Source organism: Anolis carolinensis, chromosome 1, assembly GCF_035594765.1.
Source record: "Anolis carolinensis isolate JA03-04 chromosome 1, rAnoCar3.1.pri, whole genome shotgun sequence".
NCBI lineage: Eukaryota > Metazoa > Chordata > Lepidosauria > Squamata > Dactyloidae > Anolis > Anolis carolinensis.
The window spans coordinates 291,146,666-291,168,015 of NC_085841.1; the positions used below are offsets into that span (position 1 = coordinate 291,146,666).

General features: G+C 38.8%; 1 protein-coding gene across 1 annotated transcript in view; it reads right to left on the reverse strand.

Moving 5' to 3' along the window:
• golgb1 (golgin B1) overlaps positions 1-21,350 on the reverse strand; it is a 92,375-nt gene that overhangs the window by 36,140 nt on the left and 34,885 nt on the right. Inside the window, exons 13-17 of the mRNA XM_062967857.1 lie at positions 20,857-20,948; positions 15,721-15,871; positions 7,872-7,981; positions 7,488-7,611; positions 5,826-5,956 (exon numbers count right to left, since the gene is read on the reverse strand). Of these exons, the coding sequence (XP_062823927.1) occupies positions 5,826-5,956; positions 7,488-7,611; positions 7,872-7,981; positions 15,721-15,871; positions 20,857-20,948 (608 nt within the window). The remainder of the gene's footprint in view (positions 1-5,825; positions 5,957-7,487; positions 7,612-7,871; positions 7,982-15,720; positions 15,872-20,856; positions 20,949-21,350) is intronic.

Below are 21,350 nucleotides of genomic sequence, written 5' to 3' on the forward strand. Positions count from 1 at the left end.
CTCAAAAGCTACAAATGAGTAACTAAGGTTGTTACTCCTCCGTGCAGCGAGCGAAATCCGGATCCAGGCACATCAATCAGGGTAGCAACGGTCAGCAGGGTCCCAATCCGGTCCGAGGTCGAAAGCCAGGTACAGACGTCTTTAGTTCACAAGTTCCACCGATAGCCACAGAAGGGATAGTCCGAGGTCGTAGTCAGTCAGTCAGTCCAGCGTCATTCCAGAGTAGGCAATTAATGTCCGTCAAAAAGACGACGGAGGTCCAAGCTATCAAGATTAAACACAAGTTGCACAGGAAAAGCCCACACAGTTCCTCCCGCCGTCTATGCCCAGTGTCCTTGGTAACTTACGTATTCAGCAAACGAATCACACCCGTCTTCAGGAAGTTCCCAACAAGAGCCCAAGCGTTCGTCCAGATTACCTTGCCCAACGCAATTAGCCCTGGATTCTAAACCCCATTTTATGCCAGTTCACAACTCCTCATCGCTGTCAGCTGTTACCCTAATTCCAGGTGCCTCATCATCATCATCCTCATCAGAACTAAAACACCTTTGACTACACCCCACAGCATCCCCAGCTGTGGATCCCGTTCCATCCCTCCAGCCCGTCCACGGGTCCGATCCTGCAACCCGCCAGTCGCCTCCCACACTATCATTGCCGGTGACACCTAAATCCTCCCTCACACGAGTCCATTCCATGTCATCCTCCTCAGAACTAACCATCTCTTCCTCCATTCCCTCGGTAAAACCCTCAAAGGAGTCTTCGTCTGTTGGTTCTGCAAATAAGTCCCGCAGCCGTTTCCTTTCTCGCTCCTCAAGAGAGTCTGATTCCCAAGGAGTCTTACGACCACGTCTCCCAGTATCGGAGCCATAAGGCTCAACCATAACAATATGCAAAGAAATGGAAGTCAACAGAAACACCAACTAAGGAAGAATGGATATTAAAGATCATGGATATAAAGTATATGGACAATTCAACCTATTATTTGAAGACCCATCACGGCAAACCAAAAAAAGAAACAGATTGGACTTTACTGACAACAGGAGAAGCTCTTCACAAAAATATAAAGACAGAGTGGATACAAACATTATGATAAAATAACATAGTTTATTACCCAGAAGAAAAGACTGGAAGTACTTTTTTTGTTTTAACCACTGTTTTTTTTTTCCTTTTTCTCCTTTTTAAAAATTATTTTTATCACCTTTTTCTCTCTATTTTTTTTCCTTCTCTTACACCATTTTCCCATTCCTTTTCACTTTTTTTCTATACCCAATATTGTTCTCACTCTTTATGTTAAAAATCACTCAATTAAAAAAATTTTTTTAAAAAAGATACAAGGCAGCTGAAAAAAGTTTTAAGTCACTTGAAATAATGGATTTTAGAGAAATTTAAAATTTGAAGTAAAAAAAATCTTTCCCTTTTAGGTAAAAATGTCTTACAAAAATGTTTCCTCAAGTTTCTATATTGGTTCCAATCTCCCCCCACCTACTTAAATAACAACTGGCTAACCAACTAAACTATTCTACAACACTGGGACACTATCAGTGACAAACATATTAATTGGTTAGACTAGGATTATATACTTAATCTGTAAATGAACGAAAGGAACCAGATGATTGTCAGACCAATACCAGAACCTACAACAAACTAAATCAAGCTGCCTTTTCTACTGAATCCACCAGACTTCTAGATTCACTGTTTCATATTACAATATTTTTTGTTTGTCGAAGGCTTTCACAGCCACAATCACTGGAGTGTTGCATGGTTTCCAGACTGTATGGCTATGTTCTAGCCATATGTTCTCTATGTTCTCTGTTGCTGGCATATTCAGAGGATCTGATGGTGGTAAAGCAAATGCAGTATCTATACCTGTGGAATGTTCAGGGAGAAAGAACCAAAAGTTGATTAACCAAGTGTTAAGGGTAGAATTAGCAAGCCTAATTTGCAAGTGTTTGAGTGGGATCCATCAATTAGCATGTGAGTAACTGAGAAGATTGCATAGTCAAAAGTGAGGGCATCTGCCTGGAAGTAGCTAGGCCTTTGTTCCCTTTGAGGGTTTATTGCCTGGGGGCTTCCTATGTCTGTCTTGATTCTAGTGTTTTTCAACACTGGTAGACAGATTCTGTTCATTTTCTTCCTTTCTGTTGAAATTGTCCATGTGCCTGTGGATTTCAATGGGTTCTCTGTGTAGTCTGACAAAGCGATTGTCAGAGAGGTCCAGAATTTCTGTGTTTTAAAATAATATTATGCACTCAGCTTGGTTTATCATATGTTCTGCTTTTGCTGATTCTTTTGGCTGAAGTAGTCTGCAGTGCATTTCATGTTCTTTGATTCATGTATGGGCACTGCGTTTGGTGGTCCCCATGTAGACTTGTCCACAGCTGTACAGTATGCAATCAGATTCCTGCAGTGGTTAGAGGATCCCTCTTATCCTTTGCCGACTGTAGCATTTGCTGAATTTTCTTTGTGGGCTTGTAGATAGTTTGTAGGTTATGTTTCTTCATCAGCTTCCCTGGCTTTACTACCATCAGATCATCTAAAGATGCCAGCCACAAATGCAGGCAAAACGTCAGGAGAAAATGCTGCTAGAACAGCCATACAATCACACAACACTCCAGTAATTTTTATTATTTTACCTTTTTTAATAGTATATAATGTTAAACCAAGTGAGCCTTGCATATAAATACCACTGCAGTAAAGGCGTAGGGAGATAAAAGAGAGAGAAAAACACCATAACATAATGTACATGTGTGTGCTTTCAGGTCACATATTGATTTATGGTGACCATTCAAATTTCATAGTGTTTTCTTACGCAAGGAATACTTAGAGATAATTTGCCATTTACTTCCTCCAAAATATAGCCTAAAGCAATCAATTATGCATTTTTTAAAAAAATTGAGGCATAAAAAAGGAGAAATTTTCTCTAAAATGGCTGAACAAATAGAAAAGCATGGAAAAACACTGAGAATGGCTAGAATACTACTACTATATACTACTACTACTGGATAGCCAATCTTGTAAATACCCAACTCTCTCTTCAGAAAGGTACCTAGAAAAGGCAGTACCTTTTTGTAAAGAAGTGTGATGTTTTAATTTATGGATGACATGTTTATTTGATTTGTTTAAACAGTCAGGTTTAGTTAATTTAAAATTGTGAGTATTAGAGCTGTTAATACCAGCATTGAAGAACCGGTTGCTATGACAACGGGGGCGGAGCCAACCGCCATTTGGAAAGGAAAAGGGGAATGTTTTAAAACCCAGTTTCAGTCTGTGATTTTTAGTCGCAGGAAGAAGACTGATTCTCATGTGGAGGATCAGGGTGGCTCAAATAAAAGAATTTGAGTCAGGTCTAAAATAAAAGGATTTATTTTAGACAGTCTGTGATTTTAAATCACAGGGAGCAGTCTGGTTTCAAGACTGAAGGGAACCAGAGGGACAGACCTCTATTAGGCCAGACTAAGCAAGTTAGGGGATTTGTTTAGGGTCATTTACAGAGGCTGTGGATTAGGGAAAGTTAATCCCAGTAGATCCAGGAGGATCAGGTTTTAGTTTAGCTGAGAGGAAGAAGTATTTTGAAAGTTTGAACACCTCATATCTGTTTGTAACCATTAAGCTAAGTGCCTTTAAAAAGTTATAAGAAACCATCAAGCTCTGTACATGCAATAAACTTGTTTTAATTTTATTCCATCTAAGTCTCTGTCATACTCCTGTACTTAGTTAAGCAACATCAACATCTGAGGTAAAATAAACAAAGAAGGTATAAAAAGAACCAGTGCCATCTGCCGACATCTCCTCCATTGGTGGCAGCGAAGAAGATAATTAAATAAATAATTAATTAAAATCATCATCCATAAGACATCTTTATAATTGGTGGTATCTCTGTGTGTGGTGGGATCAAGAGGATTCTATCTCTGTCACACATCTGTGTACACATCTCCACACTTTTGGTACCAGAAAAGTATCTTTACAGAAATTCTTAAATATTCTGTGGTTGCACCCCAACTCTGGAAAGCAAAAACTGTTTTATAGTAGAAAACGGTCCAAAATCAGAATCACACCAAATGGCTGTGACACGGACAGAAGTACAGTAGAGTCTCACTTATCCAACATAAACGGGCCGGCAGAATGTTGGATAAGCGAATAGGTTGGATAATAAGGAGGGATTAAGGAAACGGCTATTAAACATCAAATTAGGTTATGTTTTTACAAATTAAGCACCAAAACATCATGTTATGCAACAAATTTGACAGAAAAAGTAGATCAGTACGCAGTAATGCTATGTAGTAATTACTGTATTTACAAATTTAGCACCAAAATATCACGATGTATTGAAAACATTGACTACAAAAATGCGTTGGATAATCCAGAACGTTGTATAAGTGAGACTCTACTGTAATAGGTAAGAGTTACTGTTACTACAAGGAGAATTTGCAAGACAGGTAGACATCAAATAGTAGACTGTAACAGAAAACCTAATTATAATGGGGATTCTTATGGGAGATAGAGAAGGAAGATGACGTTTTGAGGGAATTTTGGGAAATGGCAGAATCAAGTATTTCAGGGCCTGACAAAGGAGAAGTTAAGAGTAATGTTTTGAAAAGTGACTGTGCCCTAACAAAATTGCCAGAGGAAGATAGTGACATGAAGTTACTTAATGCTAGCAAATCAAACAATGTGGTTCCCTAATTATAATGGGGATTCTTGTTTATCTTATTAATGTTGGTTTAATGGTAAAAGTAGGATAGAGATAACTATTTCTGATTGGCTGTGCGTCGCCATGGTAACATAGACTGCTGTAGAAATGTAGCTATTCTGAGAGGCTAGGAGAAAGGCGTGGAGCTAGCTGGAATTAAAAAGGAGGGAATGTTTTAAGAGTTCAGTTTCTAGCCAGTGAGCTAGAAGGAAGATGTATGTGTTCGAGTTGTAATTTCCAATGCTATATTGAAGTAATAAGGGACTAATTTAATTAAGAGTTCTCAGTTAAGCAGAACTGAGAGGAATAAAGAGTCAGTTGAGACTAGGTTTCAGTCAGTTTGACTATAGTGAAGAGTATGAGTTTTAAGTTCCCAGTCAGAAAGGTTGTGGAGAAATATATGTTTCTGAAAGGAAAGATAGTGCCTCAACAAGTTAGACTTAAGTTTAAGTGTTTGGAAAGTTATATATCAACAGCTTTGTGTGACCAAGTGAGTGCCAGACAATATATATTATAACAACCAAGTGGAACTGAAGAAAAGAACCTTTGCCAACAGGATACGCTTATGTGTCAAAGAATTCAAAAATAAACATTTCTTTGTTTTCAATAAAGATAGTGTCTTTGAGTTGTGAACTGCACTACCACAGAGTTTGGGAGATTTCTACCATTGCTCTCCCCTCAGTACCATATTTTCTGATACGCACGCACGCACACGCTTATGTGTATATTGTTGGCAGTGCTTGGCATCTTGAAACAGAGCTTTCCCCCTGCCTGTTTGAAAAGTCTCTCTTTTGCTTTGAAGTGTGTTTTACATTTAATGGTGGCAGCGAAGGGATATTAAGAAAAGAATTCCTCCAGCCTAACTGTGACGAGTCCTTTACATAGACCCATATATTTTATCCACATATCTGCTCAATTTCTATACAAATTATGGAAAGAGGAGATTTGATCTTTACATTAAAAGGACTATGTGAGGAGGGTGAATTAATCCAGTCCCCCAGGTTCACTTTGTCATTCTACATTGCATCCTTCTAAGTTATTTATGTTAGCAGTCTAATTTCCTTCATATCAGGACTGATAGAAAATTGCATTAACTCACAGAGCAGAAGAGAGCCCTCCACTTTCTAACACATACCTGTAGAGCTTCCATTCTGCTTTGGAGCTGCAATCGATCTTCAAAGTCCCGACAACGTTCTTCCAAAAAGAGAATTTGTTCTTGCAACTGATTTCTTTCCAATTCTAACTCTTCCACTACGGTCCGTAAACCTATTTAAATAAAGGTTATTCTTATTAGCAGTGTCAGGTTCAGTCATTTCATGACTTTTAAATAACTACCCTATTGACTAAATCTGCAGAAAATCAAACAACAGTTCTGAGTAACTTTTTATCTTATAAATTATCACGTTTCATCAAGCCCACCTGAGCAATTGTGGGAATATCTCTTCTAAGGTGATACCGACTTGCCTCTTTTTAGTTTTTAGCTGCTACTTCTAGCAATCTTTTAATAAAGCAAAGTTTGGATTCCATGAACAGGCTTTAGATGTTAGACATAAGAATTTTTCTTCTTTTTATAACACTTGCACTTTATGTTCTTGCAGGATTTTTCTCTATTATGAGAGCAATGTAGTGACTATTTAAACATGAAAGATAGTTCAGCTAATTTATTCTAAACAATCTATACTTGGCAAATGTTACAAAATGTGTTAAATATGAAATATTTCCTTTTTAAACATGCCAGGTGAAATCACTATACTATACAATTTGCAGGGGGAGAAGTAATTTGGGTTTTTAATAGCAAAAGTAAACAATTTGTGCCACTTCAATTTTGCTGAATGACAATTACTATCATTGCACTATATTGGCTATACTGCTGATGGAAATCACAGTCAATCATCTGAACAGCATTTAGCATGTTTCTACATTTTAGTTATTAAAATATAATTAAGTTTTTCCACTGAAACCTCCAGGATTTCTCTTGTGCTTCAAAGTTGTACTATAAGAGCATCAAGGCAGACTTTATTTTCACATCTCAGTATGCCAAACAATTCAGAAACTCAAATAATTGATCTGAACTCTACCAAATATGCTTGTATAGAACCAAACACTGAAGCAAGTTCTGGCTTTTGATATTCGTATCTTTGAGCCTAACCAAACTCACAAAACTACTGTATGGATAAAATAGAAGTAAGGGGGAACTATAAATTGACTTCCTTGAAAGAAGGATAGAAAAAATATAACATAAGAAATATGTGTAATTTTCCAAAACTCATTAATCTCACTAATCAAAGCAACCTTAAATATAAATAATTGTGGCCTGAATTTACTAAACAGGCCACATGCATTCCCCAAAGGATGCTATTTTCATTACAAATTTGAAAGCAATTAAAATGTATACTTTCTTTTTAAAAAACCAATAAAACTGGTAGTTTTTGCTACGGATACAAATAAAACTTAACAAACAAGGCATGAAAAACAACTGAAAATCATGTCTGGCTATGGAGGTGTTTTCACAAGACCAAAACTAGAACTTAAAAAAAATCTTACCATGAATGACAACTCTTGTTATTCACAACTCAGAATCCAAGGTGTTAAACCATGACTAAGTTCTAGTTTTGAACCAAAACTAGACAGTTCATCCAGCACGCACATGCTTCAAATTGAAACGAAAAGACAAGCCAAAAAATTCAACAGATACAAACACAACACAACATGGTTTGTTAGTTGAATTTGCAAAACAAAAATAAGACAAAACAGATGTTGGTGCATGCTTTAATAAACTGTCTAGTGGTTGCCACACCTGTGTTAGAAGAAGTGTACTCTGGCCACCAACCTCCCATGTTTTCTCCTTCAGCTGAATCAGTGCTATCCAAAGTCACATTCAGCTCTTCAAAGCACTGCTTTCCATCGAAACCATAATCTTCCTAAATATGGCACAGGGAGAGAAACCTTAAATTAATAGCCTGCAAATTCCACATTGTAAAATCCACTGAGGATAACAACATTTTATTCTTGAAACTATCCTTAGATTAATTAAGAGAATTTTGCAACAGCATAGGCAACATATTCAGTTTTGCAAGAACACAAGTAGCTACCCATTTTAAGATGTCACAAACATGTAGAATGCAAGAAGAGTGCATTTGCTACTTATGCTGACATCAACAAAAACATGTAACCAACTTACCTGGAGTTTCCTGCTGGACTGGGCCATCTTTCTTCTCTCCGGCTGCATTCTGTCAATCCCTTGACCTGTGGCCAGTTCCTCCTCCAGCTCCTGTTGCCCTGAGACTATGGCTGGATCAGAGCAGCCAGGAAAGAACCAGTCATCCTCAATCAGTTTTGTGCCACAGGAAAGCAATCACACATCAGAAAAAAACATGTTGTAGACATTGAAAAGGGGTTGGTGATACAGACAGGGGTTTATGAAGAACTGGTAGAAATAGGTTATAGATGCATTCCATATCATTATCCACCTTCTGATTTCCCCCTCAGAGCATATGGAAATAATCCATATGTGATTCTTTTAAAAGAAGTCACAGAGGGTATAAATCTCACAGGCATTTCTTTCCAAATAAAGAATAATTTGTAAATGGATACTGACAAAGAGGGCAACCACTTACTTATTCAAATTAGGTTCAAATCAAGTCAATTATATTAAAATGTAGCTGATATGTGTGATAAGGTCCCCCTGGGGGAGAAGAGCGGTATATTAAATAAATAAATAATAAATAAGCATCTTACTAATTCAGTTGTGCATAAACCATAGCAAACCCATTTGTTTGATTTTTAAGATTAAAGAGTGCCCTTATTGTGGTACTATGTGGAAGTCACAAGCCTGTACCACACATTTCAGCCTGGAATCAAGCCATATATAACATTAGATAGTAAATAATATAGACTCATTGGGCAATAACACATAATCATTTCAGAATTCAGAAGCTTAAATTAATGAAGTCCATTATGAGAGATGATTATTAGTTGCTTATTTTAAAAACATTCCCATCTGTTTTGTGTGATTAACAAAGCGTATTTATTTGGAAGATATTTCATGTAAAGCAGACAGGTCAGCATGAAAAAATGAAGGCAAATTTGGCTCCATACTTTATTTGCTAATAAAGCAGTAACTAAACTTCAACTATTCCACCTCAACAAATCAGTGTATTTATTCAAAGATGGATTACTGAGGGAAACACCAAGATGTACAAGCATAGACTTCATATGCAATATGACCTAGACTTTGTAACCTATGCTAGAAGAAACAAAGACCATCAGCGTTGAAGTGACATTTCTCCGCCATCAACTTTGCTGGACTGACCACATTGTCCGAATGCCCAATCACTGTCTCCCAAAGCTGTTACTATACTGTCAACTCAAGAACAGTAAACAGAATGTTGGTGGACAGCAAGATGGGCTTAAAACTATCCTTAAAAATGTGGCATAAACACAGAGAAGCCTTGGCACTTGAGTGCTCTAACTGGAGGTCAGCTGTTAGCAACAGTGCTGTGGATCTTGAAGAGGCAAAAAGGAGAAATGTGCCAAGAGAAAGGCATGTCAAGCAAACTCTTGTCGGAACCGGCTTCCATCTGGAAATGTAAATCCTCACTGCAAAAGGCCATGTGGATCCAGAATAGGTCTCTACAGTCATTTGTGGACCCAGTGCTACGACTCTACACTTGGAACACAATCATATTCGGCCAAGAGTGACAGCCTATGATAATGATGCTGAAGTCTGATTAAGGAGTCAATTCACTGAACCTTTTATATTTTTTCTTCTATGTGTACTTATATCTACAACTGTGTAGTGTCACTGTGATAAACACAAAGCTATTTAGATTACATGTGGTTCCCTGTAGGGTATATCCTTTATGCAGTATTGGGAGGAAAACTTTTTTTCTGTACAATATTTGAAATGGCACATAGCTACAGAAGTTGTCCTTGTCTACACCTATTAATAACTTTATAACTTTATTTTTGTACCCCGACTCCATCTCCCCAAAGGTACTTGGGGCAGCTTACATATGGCACAAGGTGCCTAAAACAACACATAAAATAAACACACAGTACAATACAAAATAAAACCACTAGTATATAAAATAACAATTTGAACTTAGAACCACACCAATAACTTATAGTGTCATCTGTCTTAAAAACATGTCCAAATGTAAACAAGAAGAAAGGAAAGAGATAGTGCAAGCTGTAGCTAAGGAACAAGGGAATGGGATAAAAGTGCTGTGCTGTATCATAATTGCAGACCATTGGGCTGGACATTCTCAAAGGCTCGTCTAAACATCCCAGTCTTCAATTCTCTCCAGGAGGAGGAAAGGGTGGGGGCCTGCCTAATCTCCCTGGGGAGGGCCTTCCAAACTTGGGAGGCCACCACCAAGAAGGCCCTCTCCCTTATCCAAACCAGCCGTGCTTGTGACGGTGGTGGGACCATGGGAAGGACCTCCCTGGCAGATCTTAACGCTAGTGCATGTACATGGGGGGAGAGGGGATGCGGTCACGAAGATAGGAAGGGCCCAAACCGTTTAGGGCTTTATAGGTGATTACCTGTACTTTGAATTGGGACTGGAAACTTATCAGCAGCCAATAGAGCTGCCTTAGGAGGGGCGTTGTCCGCTCCCTATAATTAGCTCCAGTTAGCAACATAGCTGCTGACATTTGCACCAGTTGTAGTTTCTGAGCCGTCTTCAAAGGCAGCCCCACGTAGAGTGTGTTGCAGTAATCCAACCTTGATGTAACTAAGGTGTAGACAACTGTAGCCAAGTCAGACTTCTGGAGGTATGGTCGCAGCTGGCAGACAAGTTTTAACTGTGCAAAGGCCCTCTCCCAGCCACCACCAACACCTGAGAATCAAGCATCAGCGCTGAGTCCAGGAGAACCCCCAGACTGCGGACCTGCGTTCTCAGGGGAAGTGTAACCCTATCGAGCACAGGTTGCCACCCTATACCCCGATCAGCCTCGCGACTGACCAGGAAAACCTGTCTTGTCTGGATTAAGCTTCAATTTGTTATTACTTAGGTTTGTTTTGAGTAACCTGCTTCTTAAAAATGAGCAATTCCTGTAAACCCTTCCCACCAGGGATCCTAATGAGGAAGAAAGAAGCATAAACCGAACAGATAAATAAATAAATAATACCTACAATACTATTCATCCCTTTTGTCGTTTGTGTTTGATATACAAAGACCTGAAACATCATTCTCCTTTACTATACATCCAGATTTATATCAACAACCAACATGAAAGCAATAACATAAAATAAAAAAAATAAAAAATAGAAGGAACATTTTTAAGTTTCTTTGTTCAAAGCAAGTATCAAATCAGCAAGGAGTCTTGCACAACCCAGCTTGTAACCAGGTTTTCTAAATCTGTCAGATCTCCACACTACAGTTCACCCAACCTCCTTAAAAGCCAATCCTGAGAGTGGCAGACCCTTTACAATTGCATGGCATAGCTCTGGTAAAAGAGGAGAATAGATGGAATCTGTAGAACCACATCATGAAAATATTAAAAATGCCCCATAACTGCCATGTAGTTCTGGACTGGAATGATTAACTGTAATCCATTAATACAATTTAAGAAGCTTCTGTTATTATCACATCATTGTGATTTTTGTCTAAAGTTACTGCCTTGGAAATGGAAAGATTGATGGAAGCAACTGGAATGCACTAGCAGCTAGAAGAAACACAGAGGAGTGATTTTCACCAATTTCTCTTTCTCCTTCCAGTCCACAGAACCACCATGTCCACTGTACAGAACACAATTTATAGGTGAAACTGAGCTGTGGGAGAAAGGAAAGATCGGCAAAAAATCACCCATTTGAAGATATTCACTACACACACCTCTGGAGCCAAGCATATAGTAAAGTAATATGCCAAAGGGATTTATTTTAGATATTGATACAAACACACTTTACATCTGACACTTTGTGACCCATCAGGCAGCATGGGTTTTAATTATTTCCTAATATTCACACATTATATGATATCTTAGTATCTGTAAATCAAACACAAACAGACAAACCCAAGAAAAATGGAACACCTTACTGATAATTTGCAACCATTAGTCAAGTTCTTGGGAGGAAATGTCCTGCATAAAGATTTTCTTCTCAAGTTTGAAAATTATGTTTTATATAAAAGCTGATCATTCCAAATTCAGTTTGGTAACCCATGAATGGTCTTTCCTTAGGGTGATCTACCAGCAAAGATGGTCAAACACTGCAGTATGATAGATGAAACATTAATATCATGGCTTACTGCATTTATGGGCCATGATGAACAGAAGCAATTAACACTATTAAAAATAAAAGCTAACAGTGGTTTGTTTTAGGAATTTTAACTGTGTTCTGATAAAACAAAGCACTTTCTAGTTTTATGGATTTCATCATGAATGCTCAATTAGACTAGAGACAGTGAAATGCAGTGATTGTCCTTTTCAACTATCTTTATGGAACTTTTGTGGTTCAATCTGATGATGAAGGGGATTTGAGTTTGCACAGTCTGAACCTGGAAATGTTGGACAATCTGACCAGCCAGAGATTCAGAAAAAGGCAGCTAAGATGCAGGCAGCCAGGATGAGCTAACGGAGGCTTTAGATCAGAGTGACCTTTCACAGCTCTCAGAACGGGAGGAGGGCAGGGAAAGTCAACAACAGCCAAGTGGTTCTGAAAGTGATAATGAGCAAGTCCAATTAGACAGAGAAACAAGGCAGAGTTTGAGAACCAAACTCCCTAGGTGTTCACTAATGATTGCTACCAAAAGACTGGGAACCCAAGGTCAAAGGAATGCCTTCATGCCTTGTAAGAATGGATAAATAAGATGAAATGTGAGAACACATTTCAGATCAAGCAACTTTGCTACAGAGCAAGATCTCCTGTTTTCAAGCCTTGAGTCTTTGTTCCAGTTTTGCCTATGCAGTCTTTGTTCCAGTATTGTCTATGTATTTTGGAGAAAGTCTTCTTGCATTCACGTTCCTGTTTGAATCATGTACTTTGGATCCTGCTTTGAAGATCATGTTTCTGTTTTAAGCCTTGACAATTAAGGATTTATTTGCTGCTTTGGGACATTGCATTATATTTGAATTTTTGCATTTTCTTATTGCTTTTTGCCTTACTTTCTGCTACCTTTTTATTAATAAACTATATCAAGTTTGTCTCAGTGGTGTGTACTGAGAGCAAGGTGGACCCTCGCTGAGTTGCAACAGGAACCTCCTTTTTCTTTTTTGTCTTCAAAACATCAATCTCATTTTTAAGTCTTTGAAATGAAATAAAGAGGATATTTAAACTGGTTAACATTGATCGTATTGCGCTCTTTAATGTTGTAGGTTCACAAGACTCTCAAGAGAGAGATTTAGGCTATCCAAAGCCCTAACTACAGTATTTCCCAGAAGGGCCTATGCTATAAAGGGCCATATTCTCAAATAGAATTGAGAACTGTTTTCATGAAAGAAATTCACCAAAATAAAGATGAATGTACCACTTATTGCTGGCATTTTATTTTATACATTTAGCTCAACATCTATTCTAATTTCTGTCCCTGAAATGCCAATTTCGTTAATGACTCATTCTTTTTAAAGGATATATAAATAAAGCCTGAGAGTATAATTTTAAATACGGATAGTATAATATTATAAATTATTCAGCTTGCAAAGTAAATATGGAGCCAACTATGGTAAAAGAGGTATGAAGATGGTTCTGTTAACATAAATGAAGGTATAGGTATTGTAAGAGGAAAGAAAATCAAGTTAAAAATCAGCATTTGCTACTTATGTTAATAAAAAGGAAAAAAGGAAAACCATACAGCACCACAAACAGCAATTATGATGCACTATTGAAGATTTCCCACAAAACAATACCCAGCAAGGAAAATCAACAACACTACACCATAGGCTGCTGTGGTTTCAGAATCCTGCATGCACAAAACTGATGGGAAACTATGTTCTCAGTGGCTGACCAAATCACAGTGTAGGCTAGGAGTGGAGGGGGAAGGGACGCCATGTGCTCATCAGGTTTAACCGCAAAGGGGGAGAAACAAAACACAAAGGTCATGCGAAACCCAAGGGAAAAATGCAAAATTAAATACTGACCAGACATACAGGAAGATCAACATTTGACCATATTAATACAAAAGGGCTTGAATACAATATACAGGTTTGATATCTCATATCTAAAATGTTTGGGGTCAGATGTATTCCTTATTTCAGATTTGTCTGGACCTTGAAATGCTCGCATATACAAGGGTTATCCAGAAAGTTCAGCTTTCCCCACAATCTTCCTGGATTGCTCTTCTGTTTTGCAAATGCTTGCAAGGAAGGTTTTTTGGGACAGGAAAGGGTTGCTTCTTGCAAAACCTTAGAAGAGTGCCTTCCTTGCAAGGGGAAAGCTGAGTGCAGCACATGCACAGCTGAGGGAAGGGAAACCAGCCTGGTTCAGGACACAAGCCAGGAGGGAATGTTGTGGTGGGGGGGGGAGGGCTTCCAAACACTTTTATCGCTATGATAACTGCCTAGATTTCAATGGGAACTATGGTGAGAACTGGTATTTGGGTCTGGCTTTCAAGTGAATATGGTAAATGTTTTCTCCTATACTTTATTTATTTTTAATTCCAAAACTTAATGAACTTTCTGGATAGCCCTCGTATATAATGAGGTATTTTAGAGATGAGACCTAAGTCTAACCTTGAGATAGGACCCATGTCTTTAAAAGGCTTCCTTGAATCCCATTCTGGGAGGGAAAAAAACAGTAAAGGTTTCCCCTGACGTTAAGTCCAGTCATGTCCGACTCTGGGGGTGGTGCTCATCTCCATTTCTAAGCCGAAGAGCCGGCGTTGTCCATAGACACCTCCAAGGTCATGTGGAACGCCGTTACCTTCCCACCGGAGCGGTACCTACTGATCTACTCACATTTGCATGTTTTCGAACTGCTAGGTTGGCAGAAGCTGGAGCTTAACAGCGGGCGCTCACTCCGCTCCCCGGATTTGAACCTGGGACCTTTCGGTCTGCAAGTTCAGCAGCTGAGTGCTTTAACACACTGAGCCACCGGAGGCTCCTCTGGGAGAAAAGTGGAATATAAATCCCATAAATAAACATGAAATTCATGTCTGTTTTGTGTATACCTTATACACATAGCCTTACAGTAATTTTATATGTAGCAGTTTAATAATGTCCATGAAACACAGTTTCTATACACTGAAATATCAGAAAGCAAAGGTGTCACTCTTACAACCACTCATGGAGATAATTTTGGATTTCAGAATTCCAGATAAGGGATGCTTAACCTGTAGACTGTTTCAGCCACAAGTTGCCTCGAATGATGTCTTTTATCTAGACTAAAAAACTCAAGATACAGTATTTGATAATTGAGAGACTAATAATGAATCCAATAGACTTAATGTAACTTTGCCGACAAGACTCTTTTTTCCATTACTAATATTATAGCTCTCTAAAGTATCACTTCAATTTCAATAAATACCGACAGAGCAAACATTACTCCAAATACCCAAAGTCCAAGCTTCTTTTTTTTTTTTTTTTTGGTAAATCAGCTGGCAACAGAAAATCTTCAGTAGAATTCCAAACTTATTTATTTACTTTTTCCTTTACATAATTCTAGTGCCAGAAGATTATATCCAACTGTCTCACATGGGAACGGATCAGCAGAGTCTCTCAAAAGATGGAAATGCTGCTAAAATGGAGTTAGTGAGAGCAGGACTTTACTAAAAAGGGCCTAAAAGAACTTGGTGTTAGGATTCTAAGGCTAAGCTTGCTTTCTGCCTTGATTTTTTAAACAAGCCAAGAAAGGATCATGTCCTAATCACAACACTGCATGCAAAATGAATGGTTCTGCTCAACATATAATGCTTTAGATGCAAATTCAGCTGCAGTAGCAGGGAATACGAAGTCTAAACCTATTGCTTATGATCAGGCAAGAGAAGCACCCAGGTGCTATCCGACATGAAGTTTTGCACAGAACTGTTAATTTCCTTTCAGTATTTAGCAACCTAACAAGATGTCTTCATATCTCAAACAGATTAACTCACCTTCTCTCTCTTCTTCAATCTGTGCCATTCTTAGAGCCATCGCAGATTTTTCCTCCCTAATTTGATTGTGTACGTCTTCAGATTCAGTCACAATTTCTTGCCACTCCAAAAGCCGACTCTGTAGTTCATCCACACTTCCCGATTCACTAGGCTACAAGTGAAGTTGGGACAAGAATATAAAAAGAATACTGCTAAGTTAAAAAAATCGAGGAATTGTAAATGCCATCTAAGAACATAAAAATGGTCAAGCTAAATTAGCCCCCATATGACTAATTGTCCCAAACTAGCCAACCATGGGTAACTCCTAAGTAGCATATGAGTACAATTGTACCATTTCGTTTATATCATCATCATCATCCTCATTTCTTATCTGCCTCTCCCTATAGATTGAGGCAAGAAACAACAGTCAAAAACATAACACAATTAAAAGAGCATATAAAATGTTAAAGAACATATAAATACAAGTTGAGTATCCATCATCTGAAATGCTTGGGGCTAGAAGTGTTCCGTACGTCAGGATTTTTTCAGATTTTGGAATACAGTACTGATAAAAAATAGCATGAAGAAGCAGTAGAGGTGATAGTAAGCCCCAGCTGGAAAATATACATCCTTTGAGCTTCCTTGTTTCTGGGAAGGAGGAGGATGGAACAGCTGCGTTCACAGCCAATTTTTGCACAAATTGTGCCTGCACTAGCTGCTGCTGATCCTCCACTGCCAACATCCAGCTAAAGTGAAGTTAAAGGCAGCAGCTGCTGGCCTTGGCCTGGAGGAGAGCCCCATGCCAAAAAATACAGTCACTTCCCTCCTCTCATTGCTGGAGCCTAGATCCCAGTCAGTGCCTTTCTAACTCAAGCCTTTTGTGGATGGGAACCCATTAATCTCAGCCAATACTGACAGCAGCAGCAATAGAGGTGACAGTGGTTCCATCGGCTGCCTGCTTCCTTATTTGAGGTGGTGACTGTGGTATTTCTGCTTATTCATTTGATCAGAGAGAGACACAAGGATCTGTGAAATGGAGGAAAGCATTTCTCTCTGTGCTCACAAATATAACACAGATACAGGAGTTCTGGATTTTGAAGCACTTTGGACTTCAGAATTCCAGATAAGGAATACTTGACCTGTACTGATACATATTAAGAACAGACCATATAAACTTTAAAATTCATTATTTAAAAATCATCTAGGTAAATCTGCCAGAAGAGACTAATGTGTCAGGATGCCACAGACCGGCCTTGGAGAATAGGCCGTTTGGATCATTCTGACATGTCAGAATGCGGTGAGAAGGGCTCATCCTGGCCTGGCTGATGTTTTGAGAACCAGACTGGGAGAATAAAAAGAAGAGTGGGAAGAAGGGGGTTTGTGTGAAAGAGGGTATAAAAGCCGCCATGGTGATTGTGTGTTAGAACTGTCTTGCTTGTTTTCTGATGATCAAGAATAAAGTGTATCCAATGTTCCTGAACACTGTGAGCTGTGGTGAATTCGAAGAGGCCTCAGAACCTTTTGGGTTATCTAGCAATCATGCATGCATTTTCAATGTGGAATGGTTTATGTAGTTAGCTTGTTTGTTGCTCAGTAACCTGAAGCCAAAGCTGCATTCCAAAGTTGATGGCACCATTTTAGTGGTTTTGCATGTCATGTGGGAAATGGGAGTATACTTCCTGGAGACATACAGGAAATTACATGTGCCTTTAGAATTTGGGGCATAAAAGGGGAGATGGTCCTATCGCTTGGGCCAGCCAGAAGCAAGAATTAGTGGCTAAATCTACTACAGAGGCAGAATACATAGCCGTTTCCCTAATATCAGATGAACTTTTATGGCTTCATCAATTTCTGACTGACTTTGGAATTGATGAGCAGAAACCCATTCAAGTGTTTGAGGACAACCAAAGTTGTATCAAGTTTGCCAAGTCTGAGAAGATGATGATGCATACAAAGCATATTGGAATAAAGTACCATACCATACGCAAACTTTCTCAAGATGGAATGATTGAACTGACATACTGTCCAACAAAAGAGATGGTGGCAGACATTTTGACTAAACCGTTACCTAGAGATGGTTTCCAAGACCTCCGTGTCAAGATGGGACTAATTGTTTAAAATGCATGACAGATTGAGAAGGGCTGTTGGATTATCTAGCAATCATGCATGCATTTTCAATGTGGGATGGTTTATGTAATTAGCTTGTTTGTTAACCTGAAGCCAAAGCTTCATTCCAAAGTTGATGGCACCATTTTAGGAGCTTTTTATGTGATGTGGGAAATGGGAGTATACTTCCTGGAGACATACAGGAAGTTACATATGCCTTTAGAATTTGGGGCATAAAAGGGGAGACTTTATTTTGTTCTCTCTCTTCCTCCTCTTCCTGCCTCTTCCTCTTTCTTTATTCAGCCATGCTGCCTGATGTTACTTCTTGTTAAGAGATATGTAGTATCCTGAACTGTATCTTTTTGGAACTAAGATGTTTTTACCTGTATGACCATCATCATAGAAGATTGTGAGTAAACATATTTTTACTATTTTATTTTTGATGTCTCTGATGCTTATTTTATGTGCATGACTCTTTTAAAAGGAAAGGGAGGCTAACTATTTTGTCTTTCACCTCTGCTCACATAAACCCCTAGACTTCTGTATTTTGTTACTCTGCACCAATATCTAACCATATTGGTATCATAATCCTAACAGGTTATGAATATATTCCTAATAGGTTATGTTTTCTAATAGGTTATGGGCCCAGCAAAAAGGGGTTATATTTTAAAAAGAGCAATTTTAAGAGGTGAAATTTTATTTTTGGACTCTTTGTTTCATAAGGAAGTAAAGAGAACTCACATTGAGAAGGCATTTGGGGTTTCTTTATTTCTGGCTGAAACTTGGGAGATTGCCTAAAAGCTAAGACTTTGTGTTGTAGATCGCCTTGCCAGCCATGAGGCTTGATTTTTAAAATGACACATTTTTCCCTCCTTTTCTTTGCATGCACTTATCAGAGAACCATTTTGATTGTTGATTTTCATACCATATTGGTATCATAATCCTAACAGGTTATGAATATATTCCTAATAGGTTATGTTCTCTAATAGAACCTGACACTAATCTATAATGCTGCGTTAAACTCGAACAGTGTATCTGGCTGTGAAATTTCTGCTTATAGGTAATTCCACAGTTTGGGAGAGGCCGCAGAAAATGTCCTCTAGGTAACAGTAGCCAGACAAGTCCTGGATTACTAAAGGAAGTGTTCCCCCATAGGAGCTGTATTTACCAGGCAAATTATATGAGAAAAGATCCTGTAGGTAACCTGGACCCAACCACGTAAGGATTTGAAGGTAACAACCAAGATTTTGCATCTTTTTCAGAAATTAGCTGGCAGCTATTGCAGTGATTTTAATATTGATGCTAATGCACCCGAGCAACAAGTATCACAAATCTATACCTGTTGTGACTGCGCCTTCGGGGATTATGGTTGATGGTGATGGAATTCGGAGAGGAAGAAAAAACCCTCGTGATGAGGGTTCACTGGAGGAGTTGCGCAGGAAGCGACTTAGAGAGCTATATGGGAAATCTTCTGAGGAAGATTCAGATGGGGAGATGGATGCTGAGGAACAGGTGGTGGCTGGGGAAGCGGGCACTGAATGGGCACAGCCACCGGAGATGTCTGGGGATTTGGGGCTTATGGATACTTCTGAACCTGGGGTTTCTGCAGGAGCTGATCCCAATTGGATGCTTGGAGAAGGGAGGATGGTTCTTTAAGTGTTCATGGGGCTAAGTGTGGGCAGGATGATTGGGACTCGAACGAATTGTTAGGTACTCCAGATCCACGAGCTCTAGCTGTGTGGAGTTCAGACTCTGAGTAGATTTGGGACACCTGGTGTTTGGGTGTGAGTGTTTGGTCACCCAGGAGGAAGGGGAATAAAATGGGAATGTTTGGCCACTGCACTTTGCGTGTGGCAAGGTGTTGCTGAGGCGCCATTGGGATCTCTGTGTTTCTGGACTTGGACTGTGATTCGGATCTGCTGATACCATCTGGCTTGGCTCTCGCTGTGTCTTATCGTGGACTTGTTTTGGATGACTGCACCCTCTTCGGACTTTGGATTGAATTTGACCTGGCTTCTGTCTACGCCCTCTGACTGACGGCTACTCCCGGCTTCTGACTATTGGTTTGTCTTTCGGAATTTCTGCTGCCTCCTGACCTGACCTTGGATTCTTCTGACGACGGCTATTCATCATCCCTTTGAGGCTCTCGGCTTATCTGCACCGTGGAAGCAGCTTTACTGCTTTTCTAGTTTGTTTATTTTCCAGCAATTAACTCTATTTGTTTCCCAAAGCTGAATTGAAGCGTTATTTAGTTTTTTATTGAATGCCAGCATGGGAAATTAGCGTGGCTCGTTTTTGAGTTATTATTGTCCAATCTACTCTTGAAACACTGAAAAGTGAAGTGTTTCAAGGATATTTCCTGTGTTTACGTTATTTTTTGGCTTATCTTCGGAATAAACTTTGTTTTGTATGTTAACTGGCGTCTGACTCTTGACAATACCCGTAATGGCATGTAGCTATTATTATTTAATTCTCCATAAATTTGTCTAATTCCCTTTGAAAACATTAAAATTTATGGTCAACCTTGAATCTTGTACTAATTAAACTCCACTATATAAGTGCACTCTGAAAAGAAGTACTTGTGTTTAGCATCACTATTCAGCTTACTGGAGAGAAAACGTCTTTGTACTGAATTTTCAACACTGCACTGCACATAATTTCACACACCTGTGACAGGTCCAGATCCATTCCTTGTTCACATTTTCCTTAAGCTAAATAGCCGCAAGCATTGTAATGTTTCATCACAGAGGAATTCCCTGAACACCTTGATCATTTTGACTGCCCTTTCTTCACCTTGCCCAACTCTACAATATCTTTTTGGAGTTATAGCCTCAAAACCAAAACTGTATTGAGTATTCCAATTATGGTCTTATCATAGATTTGTATCAGCCAGGGTAAACAAATATGGTCAGCATAAGCATGCGGACTTTTAAGGCTGTTTAACTATTAACAATGCAACAGATTTTCAGCATAGAAAAATTTAACTGGCTTCCAAAAATACTTCTGCTAATGATCACTGAGCTAAATTCCATAATTCCAATAGTAGCAAACCTGTGAAGCTGCCCTCTTCGTAACTTGTTCAAGATCTGCTTGCAATTTTCGCTGCTGCTCTTCATAAACTTCCAGCTTAGCCAGTAATTCTTCTGTAAAGATAATTAATCTATATTAATTGTAAATTTCAAAGAAATGTTTTAGATGCGTAAACATCAGTTAAACATGAACAGTGTATCTGGCTGTGAAATTTCTGCTTATAGGTAATTCCACAGTTTGGGAGAAGCCGCAGAAAATGTCCTCTAGGTAACGGTAGCCAGACAAGTCCTGGATTACTAAAGGAAGTGTTCCCCCATAGGAGCTGTGTTTACCAGGCAAATTATATGAGAAAAGATCCTGTAGGTAACCTGGACCCAACCAAGTAAGGATTTAAAGGTAACAACCAAGATTTTGCATCTTTTTCAGAAATTCGCTGGCAGCTATTGCAGTGATTTTAATATTGATGGTAATGCACCCGAGCAAATTTTCTTTTTTACTTTAAAGCAACAGACTTG